At 44.1% G+C, this 15,400-nt stretch overlaps 1 protein-coding gene and 1 long non-coding RNA gene across 2 annotated transcripts in view; one reads left to right on the plus strand and one right to left on the minus strand.

Moving 5' to 3' along the window:
* The first annotated feature begins 4,071 nt into the window (after nucleotides 1-4,071).
* LOC136636303 (uncharacterized) lies at nucleotides 4,072-8,987 on the plus strand. The gene is made up of 3 exons (XR_010793511.1): nucleotides 4,072-4,136; nucleotides 5,025-5,227; nucleotides 8,240-8,987. It is a non-coding gene; the product is annotated as an uncharacterized lncRNA (long non-coding RNA).
* Nucleotides 8,988-13,213: 4,226 nt separating this feature from the next.
* The window catches only part of TSPAN32 (tetraspanin 32), a 58,559-nt gene continuing 56,372 nt past the window's right edge, over nucleotides 13,214-15,400 (minus strand). Inside the window, exon 8 of the mRNA XM_066635821.1 lies at nucleotides 13,214-13,952. Coding sequence (XP_066491918.1) covers nucleotides 13,857-13,952 — 96 coding nt within the window. The 3' untranslated portion in view covers nucleotides 13,214-13,856. The remainder of the gene's footprint in view (nucleotides 13,953-15,400) is intronic.

The following is a 15,400-nucleotide window of genomic DNA, read 5'->3' on the forward strand; positions in this document are numbered from 1 at the left end:
CTTAGTGTGATGCAGGGAGATGAGACATGCCTGGAATCTCATCACTCATAGAGTCCCTTTATAGTAGTCACACCAACATATTGCTGAGAAATATCTTTTTGACTACAGTGGATCAAGGGAAGGAATAGATCTCCCTTGGAAGAGGGTGGTGTGGGGGGGAGGGGGGTAAAAACACAAACTTCTCCAGGGTGAGGGTGTGTGGTCCCAATCCTATCCAACTTTCCAGCACCAGTGCAGCTGCACTACAGCCCCGATGTAAGGGGAAAATGTTCCCATACCTTGAGGAGGCCTCTGTGACTTCCTCCCCAACACAGGAAGCAGTGCATACCCATTGGCACAGCAGAACTAGCCCTAGAAAATTGGATGTGATTGGGCCCTGAGTCCCTGTTGGGGAGCCTATGAGCTGGAAGGAAACTTTTCACCAGGGAGGGAGTAGGAAGAGACACAAGGAGAACCCCAGCTGCACCCAAGCAAGCTAGGTATTCCACAGCACAAAAGCCAGGGAACTGTTCATTTTCTTGTTTGTTTTACTAATTTTTAAATAGTTCTTCCTCCAAGGAACTCAGCAACCAATACATGGTTCCTTCTCTCCTTTTGTTCTCACAACAATCCTATGAGGTAGGTGAGGCTGAGAGAGAGCACAACTGGTCCAGGGACACCTAGGAAGCTTCATGGCTGAACGAGGATTTGATCCTGGGTATTCCAGGACTATGTTCAACTCCAGAACCACTAAACAATCCTGGCTGTCCAGCTGTGAAAGAGAGGGTCAAGGCCAATCAAGGAACTTGCTGTAGTCCACATCACATTCACTTTTTGCCTGCCTGGCCAGAAAAATACATGATATGAACTAGAGGTAGAAGTAGGTCTTGAATTCACTCTGGGCAGTTCTCAGAGCTGTTCTCAAGCCACAGCAAGACACAAGTAGAGAGCTCTTAATGGATCATTTTTAACATCCTGCAGTATCACAAACAGGCACACCTATTGGTACTATATATACTTTAGCATATGGATCAATCAGAAGGAGCCCTGCATGGGCAATTATTGGGTTTGCATGTGACATGGGGTACCTATTGCATCAACTTGCTCATCTAGCCACATTCACACACACTTCATGCCCTTTACATCACTGTTGGCATCTGAAAGCATGGCTGTCATTATGCTGCCCTCACCCTGTTGCAAAGACTGGCTGCTCCCTGCCTCATTGCTAGCCTTGCAAAGCAGCTGCTGCTCAGTCTGCTGGATGAGCTGATGGCAGCCATGCAGGGATGAACTATGCAGCTTGTGTCACTCCAGTGAGCACCCCCATAGATGTGACAACATGGATGTGATATCCAGGAATTTCAGAGGTGGAGAGGGAGAAGATGTGGCAGGGCTTAGAAGCCCTGTCTCAAGCTCATGATGAGGAAGAGGACAGAGACAACCAGGTGCTGAGGTGGAGCATGCTTGCCGGGAGAAGGCTCGGAAATGAGGAGCCCAGGCCATGCTGGGGAAGCCCACACTGTGGAGAAGGGTACTGGTGTGATTTAATCCTGCTCTGGGACAACCTCTGAAATCTCTGTGGTTGATGCAACCACAACACTTCCCCTTTTCATCCTCCTCCACTCCCCCCCCCGCCCCCTGGGTGCTATGCCCCTCGCCCTAAGGCCTCCATAGTACAATGGCAGCAAAGAAGAGAGACTTGTGACCAGCAAGGAGCATCCATCACCATTGGAGTCCAAGGAATCAGAAACTGAGAATACTGCAGACCATGAGGGCAGAGAAGCTCCTTCCCCTGCAAAGTTCCACCTGCTGCTAGCTGAGGTGAAAAACAACTGGGACCAGGAGTTGGAAGAAGAGATCCCTGTCTGCTAATAAAGAGACACAATTGACAACAAGAGACAAAAGGCCTCAGGAGGCTTTGATTTTGAGCAGAATAGAGGTTGGGGAAATGAGTGCTTAAAAGATTCAACACCCATTTGGAGCCCTACAGGAGCAAAAGCTTGTCTGCAGGGAGCAATTTTTAGCAGAAATCTGAATGGTGGGGAAAGGGTTAAGCACCCATTTCTCCTCTTCTCTGCTAAAAATGGTAGCTTCATTTAAGGAAAAAAAAAATACTTTGCTTCATATTATGCATTTGTGTGTCACATGTGTGCTCCATAGACACTTGATGAGGCCGTGAAGCCAGGAGATGCCGACTGATTGTTGCTGTCCTGACTCTTTTGAGAGAAGCCAGAGACAAAGATTGTAGAGCAAATTGAATGTATACATTCTTCTGACTATTGTGTACATATTGAGGAGAGCATCAACCAAGGCTGCAATCCTATACACCTTCATTTGGGAGTAAAGCACAAAAGTGGGGCTTACTTCTGAGTAGACATGCATAGGATTGCACTGTAAGGTTCTGATTTGTGATATGCCTTCAAATGTGTGGCCCAGCTGAGATTATGCCAGTTTGTTTGTTTCTTCTTCTACAGCAGAATGGTATTCCTAATGACCTATCAAGACCAGTACAATCCACCAGCATAGACAATAACTTTTAGAGGTTATTTAGAGGTTATGTTTTCAGTGTTATTTATTTTACTCAGAAGTACACCCACATACTTGTGTTAAGACTTACAGCCCAATCCTATGCATGTCTACTCAGAAGTAAGTCCCATCAGAGTCAATGGGGCCTACTCCCAGGAAAGGGTGGATAGGATTGCGCTGTAAGGCTATAATCCTATTTTACTGATCAGAAACAAACACCTCTAACAACAGTATATGTTTTCAAGAACTGGAACTTGGAGCTGAAGCTTTCCTTCTAGGTTCTAGGTTCAGACCTATCATACCTCTTTTGCTCCTGAGAATACCAAAAGGCACTTTCATCTCTAGGGTCTCTGCAATAAATGTAACTGATTTAGAGTTGTGTCAGATATTCTCCAGGTTTGTTTCAGGTAGGAACTAGCAATTTTGGAAGTCATATACATGTTTCTCCTGTACAGTTATATATAAATGTTTCCACCCATTTAGGGGGTTACACAGTGAACAGAATCTTACAATTTCATGAAGCCAATCAGGTTTGGCCTTGTGATTATATCACTAATGAAAGATGATGGCTGAAAAATGCCTAAAAAGAAGAAACATTTGTTAGCATTATATGTTGGCATCCTTCAGTCTTGGAAGACTATGGTGTCACGCTCTGAATGGTGGTTCTGGAACAGAGTGTCCTCTCCAGTGCGCGAAGCCTGGGTAAAGTAGGTATGGAGGATAGGCTGTTACCCATGCAGCAAATCCCCCCTCTCCACGTCGCTGAAATGGTCCAATGGAAAGGCAGAGGCCAATACGCTTGGTTCCAGCGGCGTCCCAGGAATTGCCAGAACATGACTGTGTTCAGCCATGAACTGCCTCAGGGACTCCGGCTCCGGATTTTGCCTCGAGGTTGACTCCTGAAGCCTTTTCCATAACTGGATGTAGCCACAAGGCAGTGGAGGTTTGGGATCAGAGTTTTCCTTCTCTCAGATGAGCTGCCTTCCCAGGCTGACGAGTCCCATCTACCCGGTGGCTGTTTAGTCGCCTCTTACAACAAGTACAGCCAAACCGAGGGCCTATTCTTATCCCCAGCCCCCAGGGAATTGGCATTATAAAACGTTCACAAAAGCTGTTGGTTATTTTGGTTCACTTCCACTTTTCGTATATAATTCCGCCAACCCTTGATTTAATGGACTACTGGGGGGAAGGGTGTTCATTAATGCTGAAAGTCAATTGAATCTGAATGCATTTATGTCAGCGGACACACTTATGTGCAAAACCAGAAAATGTTATTTCTGAAGTTTGTTAATGGAGAGTTCACTGAGATGGTGACTCCTGGCCCTTCTGCATGACATAGATCAAGTATTTTGAGATCCTTGCAGAACAGACCTGGAGGTGGAACATTCATTGCCCTCCCTAGAAGGCTAGCTCTGCACAAGCTCAGTCTGGCTGTTGCTGAGAGAATCGACAAATAGAGCTCATGTTGTGTTGACACAAAAGCCAAGGGAGCAAATAAAAGCTGACTTCACTAGGCTTGGCAGACAATTGCCTATGGAGCAAATTATTACCAGAGCTTTTTTAAACCAGCAGGGCATGGTCTGAACAGGGAGCTTGATCACAGTAAGAAGAGCAACATGCAAGTTACACAGGTAATGTTTTATCATGTGTTGCTGTCATAATCCTAGCTGACACTTTTCTTCACAGTGGAAAAAACTGCTATGCCTAATTGGAAGCACTTTCCAGAATTTGTTGTCTGCTTCCTGGGGAGCATCTGCTTCCTCCTTATTGTGAGCTATGCTTGAAATAAAATTTAAGAAGAACCCTTCTGAGTGTAACCAAATACCTACTTTTATTATATATTTAGACTTTTATTGTCTCAGCTCCCCCCCTCCTTCCTTTCTGAGTAAAACCCAAAATAGTACTTGAAATCCCACAGCCCAATCCTATGTATGTCTAGTTGGAAATAAGTCCCATTGAGTTCAATAGGGCTTACTCCCAGGAAAGAGTGCATAGGTTTTCAGCCCAATTGATTTCACTGGGAGAGTTACTGTGCAGTTATCCTATACATGTCTACTCCAAAGTAAGTCCCATTGAGTTCAATGGAGTTTACACCCAGATACTTGTGCATAGGATTGCAGCCTGACAGCCCAATCCTACTTTCCTGAAAGTAAGCCCCATTGACTGTAATGGAACTTACTTCTGAGTAGATATGCATAGGATTGGGCTGTGAAGCTCTTGAAATCAGTGGATCTCAGAAGTGCTTAAGGTTGACTGGATTGTACAGTATTCTTTGCCATGTTAGAAAGTGCTGATGCTTGAGGTTTCTGCTCCTATATATATATAATTCTACAGATGGCTCCCATGTGTGCAGTATCTCTGTCTTGCCAGATTTAAATATTTATACCCATGTATCTATGGTGAGCCAGTCATGTTCTGCAAGAGCAGGGAGTTAAGGAACAGGGGTGGTGAATGTTGTTAAAGTTTCCTATGGAAGGTATAATTATTGTCACAAACATCATGTGAATATTTTCAAACAGATGGAAAAGGACTTGGAGGAATGCAGTGCCCACAAGGGGAAGACATGATTTGCTATGCTGAAAACAAGCGAGTGAGTCTCTGAGTGCTTTCTGAAAGACTTGAAATTTGACTACAATTAAATTGTACGAGAACCTGCTGTCCTGTGATTCTTGCTGGATGTCAGAATATAGAGGATGGGAAACAGCCTGCTGCAGAAGCTCAGGTAGTGATTTTGTAGATGTTTTTGATGGCTATATGGATCATTCAGACTCTGAATGCCACTGAATACCAGGTACTGGGGAACAATAACAGAAGACTTCTGTCTTCATGCTCTGCTTGAGGGTTTTCATCCAGAAGGCACCTGGTTGGCCACTGTGGGAAGGATGCTGGACCAGATGACTCTTTGGTTTAACCTAGCTAAGCTCTTGTATTTATATTTTAACAGCAGTAGTTGACATATTAACAGTGAATTTATTGTTATTTCCCTATTGAGACTGTTGCTGTCCTGTAACTGATACATCTGTGCAGGGGTGGCCACCCTTTCAACTTTAAGGCTTCTGGCCCTTTAACAAAGGTGCAGAAGAGGGAATTTCAGCAGGTGCAGCTTGTTATCACAGATGACAAGCTGCAGCTGCTGAAATCCCCTCTTCGTTGTTAAACATCCAGGAGCCCTAAAGTTGAAAGGGTTGACCACCCATCTATGAACAAACACATATATAACGTGTGGGATAATATTATCAGTCCTGGCATCAAAATAAACTCTTATTAACAGTTACCTACTGGTATGCAACATCAAGAAGTGAAAAGATAAATAAGAAAATCCCTATCACAAAAATTCTCATTGACTATGCTTGGAAGAGAGAGGAGGAAGAGCTTAAATGCTGCCAGCTGGGCAACCAGAACAATGATCTCTGATGAAGTTGTGGTCCTTTCTCTGTTCAGTTGCTTGGAGAATGGCTAAATGTGTGATTAAGAAGTTGTGTGGTTTCTGTAGTGTCTGGTTGATGATAATCTTACTCAGAGCAAAAGACTGAGATACTTATGTATTCCTTTGTGCATTTGAGTGGGCTGTGGCAGTGCATGAGGGCTGAATGTTGCTTTTTTCTTGGAGTGGGTGGCTGAGATGTCTATTTTAGATCAGGGACTGTGATAGAGATAGATGAGAGCCCCTTGAGAACGTAGTTTAAGTCCCCAGGCCACCAGTTTGCAATTGTAGATCCAGAAATTGGCCACGTGCCATATCCTATTAACCATACCCCCACATGATTCAGTATTTCTCAATAATTAGAATCAATGTGAGTCCTTGTAAAATTGTCACATACTTGCAACATATAGAGAAAGCCAGCATAGGGAAAGGTTCTGAAGCACAACAATTTTAATGAGAGTGATGAGAGAGAAAGCATGTTCACACAGTTGATTCTATGCTTTCTAAATAGCAATGAGATCACACCATCCTGGGAGTATGTCAAAAATAAATTTGCTCGTGATAGTGAAATGTTCTTGCACATCTGAGGCTTGTCAAATACAGAAAGGATAATGAGCAGGAGTAAAGAATACTGTTCTGCCAATAACAGTTCTTATGAAAGATAGTCCTGTGTAGCCTTGTTGTTGCATCCTAGTTTTGCTGGGGTGTTTTCAGGAGGATGTCCACTGTGGTTCACTAAAATAAATGAAAGAGGCATAATTCTAGAAGCTTGCAGAAAGGAAGGAATCATGCCATGGAAATGGGCTTCCATGTAGAGCAACTCAGCAACTTTAGCCAAATGAGTCTGTCACAGTGTTTGCAGACATGCAAGAGTTGTTCTTGTCTATCTGGAATCCATTCCTCTCTCTTAGTAGTGTGTGCCCCCTAATCCCTAGATCAGGGGTGTCAAACATAAGGCCTGGGGGCCGAATGCGGCCCGCGGAAGTTCTTTTATCAGGCCCTCTGGCACTCAGCTGCTTAGCAGTGCTGACATGGCACTGCTGAAAGGGCAGCCCACATGAAAATTAGGCTCTCCCATGTCTTGCAATATGATCAGGATTTGTGTGTTTTCTCTTCTGACATTTGCAGCTAATGAGTTCTGAAATGAAAAAAGTGCTTATTTTTGGTTATGACCTGTTCAATGACATCACTTCCTGCCTAATGACATCACTTTTGGCCCTCAGCAGGCCTCATGAATGCTATTCGGCCCTCAGTATGAAACAAGTTTGACACTTCTGCTCTAGATGATAATGTGTGGAAACAAGTAGTAGTTATTCAAGGTGAGGGACCATCTGCATATACTCAGAGAATCTCTTTTGTTTATGTCCTTCATGTGTTTCAGACCTGAGCCCTAGAACTGAAAATAACTCTGAGAGCTGAGCACTGGCTCAGATTTACTAAGCTCAGCTTTGCATCAGAGGAGAGCATTTCTGCACACATTTTAAAGCATTCCTCCAAGATGGGAACAGAGATGAAGCAAAAGTTTTGTATTTTTACCATATGAAGCAACTTTTTAGACCTAACAATCCTGGTGCTGCGACAGTCAAACTCATCCTAAGCAATTTCAAGCTAACCAGTACAGACAGAACCAGCATGTTAAAAGTTAAAGAGCTAAATATAGTGCAGACTTTTAATAGGATTCTGACTTTATTACAACACACTGGAACCAACTTGTTTGCTCAGTGAGTTATTTTTAAACAGCTTGGGTTTTGGCCCCCAACCTGGTCTCCTTGCATAAAGCTATTTTCTTGCTGAAGAGAGACATGAAAAAAGAAAATCAGAGACTAACAAATGAATTGAGTTTTATTTGTTTATTTATCCATATCTCTTTTTTCAATCAAATGATCCCCAAGGCAGCTTACAATAGTGTGCAATATTATAGTAAACACACACATATATTCAGCAGCCCATAGTCCCCTGGATGGTTGCAGAAGCCACAGGTTGCTTCCCTTCTGTTCTGCTATCTCTGGGCAGGAGAAAGTTAGAGTAGCAGAGCAGAACAATTTCTTTCTGACAATGAGAGGGAAAGGGCTCCACCTTCCCTAACTGATGGTTAGGTCTAGCTTAGGGGTGTCAAACCCAGTGGCGTCACTAGGGGGTGCAGGTGGTGCACTAGGTGACGCGCATGGGGGGTGATGTGCACTGGGGGTTGGCATGCTAAAATTGTGGTGGTTAGGAGTAATACCATCATGTTATATACCATTGAATGCAGAATTTCCAGCAGAATGCAATGCAAAAACCCAGAGTAAAATATCTCCTTTCTATCAAAAGGTATGGCCAAAACACCGGAGAACAAAAAATGCATGGAGCCCCATGGAAAGGGAAGACTGAGAGGAATCGAATGACACCAGAATGATACTGATCCAATGAATGCAGCTCCAAATACACCTGAGAAGGAAGTCCCTCCCTCCAAGCAGACGAATAAGAGAGGTTGGGAGAAGGAAGGAGGAAGAGACTCCATTACAAGCCACTGCACAGGAGCAGCAGCCAGTAGCAGGATTGCTGGAGTTGCTGTTTCCAGGGGAACTAATTGCTCTCCCTTCTCCACCTGTAGCCAGGTAAAGAGCCTTTGGTGTGAGCTGAAGGGCAAGAGACCAAGGACTCTTCACCTGTGGATAGGAGCCTGTGAACTCCAGGACAGAGCATCTGGAAAGGAAGCTTTAAGCTTTCTAAGGATCTGTAGATAGCTACACAAGATACAAGCTATGCAGTTAGGCAGCCAGCAGCAGGGTGGGGGCTATCCAGTGCATCGAGTGCCATATGTATGACTATATGCCTTGGGTGCATAAGTCATTGGTGTTTTTGTTGCAAGGAGCTCCAGGGCCTCAGGGAGTGGGTCTGCTCCCTTGAAGTCTTGATGGTCGACTTGGAAAAGCAGAGGCAGGTAAAGAGGGACCACAGGGGGACTTCCAGGGACGTGCAGGCTTTGTCCCATCCTCAAGTGGGCAGCTCACTAGCTGCCCTGGTAGGAAGTCTTGGGGCTAGAGCAGGGGTGCTCAAACTTTGAACTTTAGGGATGCTGGACCTTTAACAAGTGTATAGAAGAGAGAATTGCAGCAGGTGCAACTTGTCATCCCACAGATGACAAGCTGCACCTGCTGAAATTCTCTCTTCTATACACTTGTTAAAGGTCCAGCATCCCTAAAGTTGAAAGTTTGAGCACCCCTGGGCTAGAGGATGTTGCTCTGGGGAGGAGGGAAACAGTCCCCTAGGGGGGACCCCCTCTTCAGGGGATGGGCCCGTATCCATTTGCACAAAGGATACTCCTTGGTGGGAGGGGGGTCGAGGACTTCTAGTAGTGGGCGATTCAATTATCAGGAACACAGAGAGGGGGGTTTGTGACGGAGGTGTGGACCACATGGTGACTTACCTGCCTGGCGCAAAGGTTGTGAACATCACTTCTTGTCTAGATAGGCTGATAGAGAGTGCTGGGGAGGAGGTAGCTATTGTGGTGCATGTCGGCACCAACGATGTGGGCAAGTGTAGCCGGCAGGTCCTGGAGGCCAAATTTAGGCTATTGGCTACAATTGCTTCTGGGAGGGAGGGAGGAAACTGTGCCAGCAAAGTCTTCCCTACACCATCAGTTCCTCTTCAAAACAAGTCAAGAGCCCTGTTTATTCATTCAAAAACTGGCTACACCAGTGTTTCTCAGCTGGGTACCACTAGCGGTACTTGAGGTGGTGTCCGGTGTTACTCATGGAATCCCTGTACACCTGCTGCCTGGCAGCAAGACCAGGAATGCAATGCAACTGCTTCTTTGAGCTGTTCTTACAGAACCTAGAAAGACTCCCAATCCTTAATTTTTATCTTTTACCTTAAGAAGTAAGCCAAAATATATTGGTTTTGTTGTTGTTGTCTTTTATGATTCTTCTATCCCGAAGCTCCAAGGATCAGGGAATTTCTAAATGTTAACCCTAACTTGCATGGTATGCCACCTTCAATCCAACAGAGTTTTGCATTGGATTCTCTTTGGAGCAATTTATTTTTATTTAATCACTGACATTGCTGGTGAACAACATTACAAAAATTTATGTCATGAGTCATTTTCTGCTGCTTCCCTACATGTCTTTTAGAAATAGGAGTAGGAAAATGGAAAGTTAGAATTAGCCCCCAAGCCTCATCTTTCCTGGTGGTAATGTCCAATCTGTCACATTAAATTGCCTTTTAACCCAGAAAGAGAAAAAAGACTGGCACATCAGAAATTACCTATGAAGGGGACTGAGAACGAGATATGTATATTTACAGATGAGGAGGACAAATCAAATTAACAAGATGAGAATGAAAAATAATGAAAATGCAAAACACACACACACGTTTTAATACCTGGAATGCTAAACACGAGTGCAATACATAATCTGAACATTTGCTGGAACATCACAGCATGAATACTTAGAAGCTCAAACTGCGATATTGTTACAGTGATTTTGTTCCATGTTATAGTTGTCTGTTTTTGCAATTTAATCTTAAATATATTGAAGATCAAGTTTTTGAACTTTGCTGTGAATCTTGCCCTTCTTCACAACAAAGACCCGAAATGGCTTCTTACCCAAAAGGAGCCAACAAGCTGTGATGGATCACAAGTATAAAAATGGGATGTTGGAAAGAAGGGCAAATTCCATTTTGGGGGGCATTGTGTGCCATGTGTGAAAGGTAACATTATCACTCTGCTGAGCACTTGTTCTGATCAACAATATCCAGTCTTGACTACTAGGGATAGGGATAAACTGAAAAGAATTCAGTAGAGAGCTGTAGTAGAAGACATGCTGCGTATGACACAAGGAAGGATGAAAGGAAGTAGGCATGCTTCACTCAGAGAAAAAATTAAAGTGTGTGTGTTTGCACACAAGCATGCTGTTTCCATAGATGCAAAAACAGAACTGAGGCCCAGGATGATTGAAGGAAAGACAAAAAGCAGCTGATTCAAATTGCAGTGAAGAAGATCCTACAGATCAGGTATCACCAAAAATGTTGCTGTAGGAGTGGCTTACCAGCAGAACATGTTGTACAGTGACATTGTGACTCTCTTCTAGTTTCCATCCATCATCATGTGTACTGAAAATCTGTACTACTGTCCTTTTTCAGCACAGTAAGTCCTGCTTAGTTACAGGGCTGTTAGGATTGCATTCAAGTGTTGTCCCAGTGAAATCCATGTTCAGTTCCAAGAAGCCCAAATGCTGTTCTGAAACTGGCACCAGTCTTACGCACTCCCTCCCACTTTTGCCTATTTATCTGTTGCTTGTCTGTTTCAGTAAAGTGTTGGGAACAAGGCTGAGGGAAAGAAAGAGCATGGCCAGAGGCTAGGAAAAAACCCACTGATTCCATCTGAACCAAATGTGGTTACCTGTATATTCTGCATCAGACTCAACTGGGACAATATTATTTGTCCTCTGCATCTTTGGCAGAGTCATTCCCAGCTGTGCGTTATGTCGTCTTGGTGTAGGAAGATTTACTGCCTAATACACATTATGCTAATACCTAACAGTGCTGCCTGCATACATAAGGGAGAAAGAAGAGCACTTTAATTTCAGTTTCCTGGAAGCAGCCTGGAGTCATGTGACGTTCCATCTGGCCTTTATAACAACATTAGCAATGATTGCCAAGAGCTAGTTTTCTTAGCAAAGGCCCTTTTAGAAGGCTTACATATTCTAAAAGTTTTCCATGCTGATAACTCTGAATTGTTTGTAAATGGCTGCAACTATTGAAAGCAAGTTTAGGACTGGGGAGCAGAACCTGAACCTACATTGTCCAGGGTGGTGGAGGGGAGCCATGAAAGAGGTAGGGGTGCTTCATAACTATCTTACAGACATCTTTCTCTCCTTATGTGCTCCTTTTCATGCAAATTAGTTGCAGTCTGTAAAAATATGTTCATTCTCATTGGTGTGAGTTCTTAAAAGCTTCAGTGAAAGTCTTGAAGCCCAATCCTGTGAGCCCCGCATCAGTGCCATGCTTGCAGCACTGGCATTGGGTTTCACTTCGCTGCTGGTGGGTGACACACAGCACTGCTGGAGAGGCCTGTGTCCGTAGTTGCTGGGCCTCCACACCGGTGAGACGCCAGCAGAGAGCAACCAGCAATAAGTGTCCCTGCTATTCAGCAGGGAGGCATTTCGGGGCAGAGAGAGGGAGGGGATGAAACTGGAAAGGAGAGAGAAGGGGCTGGAGGGCAGGTCTGGGAGGTGGTGGGGATGATGGTAGAGGCAGCCGCTAAATCTTACCCCCCTTCCCGAGCTGCGTAGCCCGACACAGATCTTGGTTTTCACGAAGCTGACACAGATCTGAGTAGACTCATTGGGGCTGCTGTATTTCTACACTGAGTAAGGGAACCAATGTTCCCTTACCCTGAGGAGTTCCCCAGTGGCTTCTCTGGCATCACAGGATACAGGGTGGCCACTTCAGAGCCATTGTACCACGTGGCACCAGGGCAGCATAGGATTGTGTTACTTGTTGCTCCACTTCAAAACAAAGTGGTGGTTCCTGGCTGGAAACAGCCTGTTTTTGGCAGTAGAGTACTTGGTTTGTATACAGAAGTTTCCAGGTTCCATCTCTGATATCTCCAGGTACGGTTGGAAAAAACCCATCTGAAACTGTGGAGAGCTGGCTCCAGAACTAATACTGAGCTAAATGGATGACTAGTAGTCAGACTCAGTATAAGGTAGTGTCCTGGTTCCCTATGCCCTAATAAGGCTGTTAGGCCTTAACATGGAGATTATACATATCTCTTTGCCAGCTACACAATACTGAAAGAGGACACACCATCATCACACTGATTGATATGCTGACGTTAGGACCCTGCTCCATAAGTAACATACTGTCAGTGTGTTGCAGCCCTCACAGACCCTGGATTGTCTCATAGGGACCACAGCACATACATGATCCTCTTCATATCCTTTCACCAGGATTTATAGGCCCTTCAGCCTTCCCAAGATCATGCCCCAGGGCCTCCCCTTCATTATCGGGTTCCAGAGTACACTTGTCAGGGAACTGTCTGGTTCACCTGGCCTCACAGTCCCTGCTCTGAGTCACTCAAGATTGGTGTAGGACCTGACAGACTGGGTGCTGGGTTGAGTATCCAGGTAGACCACTTTCCCTTTGGGTTTGCTGGAGGATATAGAATTGAGACCCATGTTTTTGCCAACTAAACTACATGTTCACTAAGAATATTAGGGCCTTGATCTAGCTAAGTCATTCATTACTAACTTGTTCCATTATGTTCAATAAGATTTGATCATGAATAACTTTTGAAAGTTAGGCCTAAATCTAATACAACAAGACTATACCCTGATTCTGTCAATCATTTTTTTTTATTATGCAAATAGCTTCTTCACCATTCATAGTATCTTTATTTAAACTGAGAAAATAAACCAAAATGCAACTCTGCTGTAATTCAGGTACCACAGAACTGACCATACAACTGCTGAAAAGGGTAACATAAAACAAGCTGCTGTTTTTCTTTCTCCTGAGTTTTAAAAATGTCTTGTTGATTATTGAGCTGAGCAACTTTCATTTCATTTTCGCTGGGATATGGTGTACTGTTTTGACTAGCTATTTTGAGGGCTCTAAAGTATGATTTTCAATTGGCAAACACACTTGTGGCCAAGCAACATCTTGGTTCCTTGTTAAAATTCCGCCTTCGTGTTTCCACTCAACATTTCATGCTTCCGATCATCACAGTTTTCAGTCTTTATCAACAAATGCCACAACTTTCTTGGCTACAGAATGTTGGTTCAACCACATTTCGAATTGGAAATTTGTGAAAAGAAAACAAGCATATTGAATAATAAGAACCTTAAGGGCCACTTGTAGTCCACTCACAGCTGCAACATGTGGTCCCATTTTCTCATGACCTCCAGTGGTCTCATAGACTGGTACAGAAGTTTAAAAAACCATTTTCCTATTGGTTTGTAAGAATGTATTTGCCCTTCCGGTCCAAACTGTTGTTGAAGTGGATTGAAAACCAGAGGAATGAAGTTAAGAACATCCCGTATACCTAGGAAAGACAAATAAATGAAAAGCAATTGAAAATATCATCAGTTATGTTGCTATTATTTCACCAGAGTACAGAAATACTGACCTATGTGGCTTCTGCCTCATGTTGCTAGAAAAAGTAAACTGTTCTAATCCTGCAGATCACTGCTAGTCACGAGCAGCCCAATCCTGAGCTACCCGGTGTGCAGGGCTTCAGCGGTGCCGAAAATGGCTGCCTCTCCTAAGGGCAACCCGGGCAGCATTGGCGGCTCCTTGGGAGAAGGGAACTTTCATCCCCTTTCCCAGGGTAAGACGAGCAGCCCCACAATGCGACTACTTGACTCTACAGTGACCCAAGGGTCGGCGCAGAATCAAAAGCCAGCGGCCTGACAGAGGCTCAGGATGGTGGAGCGAAGCAAGAAGGTTGAAAACCATAAACCAAATGAATAAGTGTTGCTCTTCCCCTATAGTTCCAATTAGATAAGTATTTGTTATACTCATGTTCTTGCCACAACCCCAGGACAAAAGGAAAAAATGTCTGTGCCCTCTCCCTGCCTCCTCCCAGTCTCCTCCCATGACCCACTACCTCTCTGCCGCCCAGCAGTCCACGTGACTGTGGAGCCGCAGTGGTCCACAGGTGCTAGCCCAGTGCCAACCAGTGCTGACCTAGCACTGGCGCTGGACCGGCACTGAGGGCTGCAGACATGCCATATGGCACATTTGCGACAGTGTGCGCTGGTGGTAAGCCAATACGCACTGTATAGAATTGGGCCCTAAAAATGCTTTGAGACGGGGGCAAACAGTTCCCTCTAAGGGCTCTACACCAGTGCACAAACATTTGTCCGTGTGGTAGAGAGCACATCCAGAATGTGTTCAAAACCAAGATCAGATTTTAAAAAAAACAAAACACAGCTCATCCAGCAATTTATTGCTAGTTATATTGCTACATGGCCCGAACTTGCCTGGAAACATTTTTCAGAAAATGAATACCAGGAACAAAGTAAATAGACATATGGTAAAAAGGTATATGCTTTATTTTTTTCTGGATTTGTTATTCTGATGCTTGAGGTGGCGAAACTACTGGATTAAAATGTAAGTTTAATGTTCATGGTGAGTAAATATATTTAAGAATTTAAATTCTTCGTAAATCTTGTGGCTCTCAAATATCTGCAGTTTATTGTATGTGGCTCTTATGTTAAGCAAGTTTGGTCACAGCTGTTTTATGCATCCCTTTAATGTGTCAGTTAATGAGCTGCTTTTGGTCTTATAAGACCAAAGTGGGATAAAAACTTTAAAAAAATAAATAAATCCTCAGTTTCTTTAAAATTTAAATAAAAATCATCATGTCCTGGGGAGGCAAGGACTTTGCAAACAGAGTTGCAACATTTACTGCCCAATCCTATTCTTCCACTCCACTGCTGGAATTAGTGTTCCAGCGGTGCAGTGCAGTGTGACAGTGGTTCTGTAACA

This window comes from Tiliqua scincoides, chromosome 1 (genome assembly GCF_035046505.1).
Source record: "Tiliqua scincoides isolate rTilSci1 chromosome 1, rTilSci1.hap2, whole genome shotgun sequence".
NCBI lineage: Eukaryota > Metazoa > Chordata > Lepidosauria > Squamata > Scincidae > Tiliqua > Tiliqua scincoides.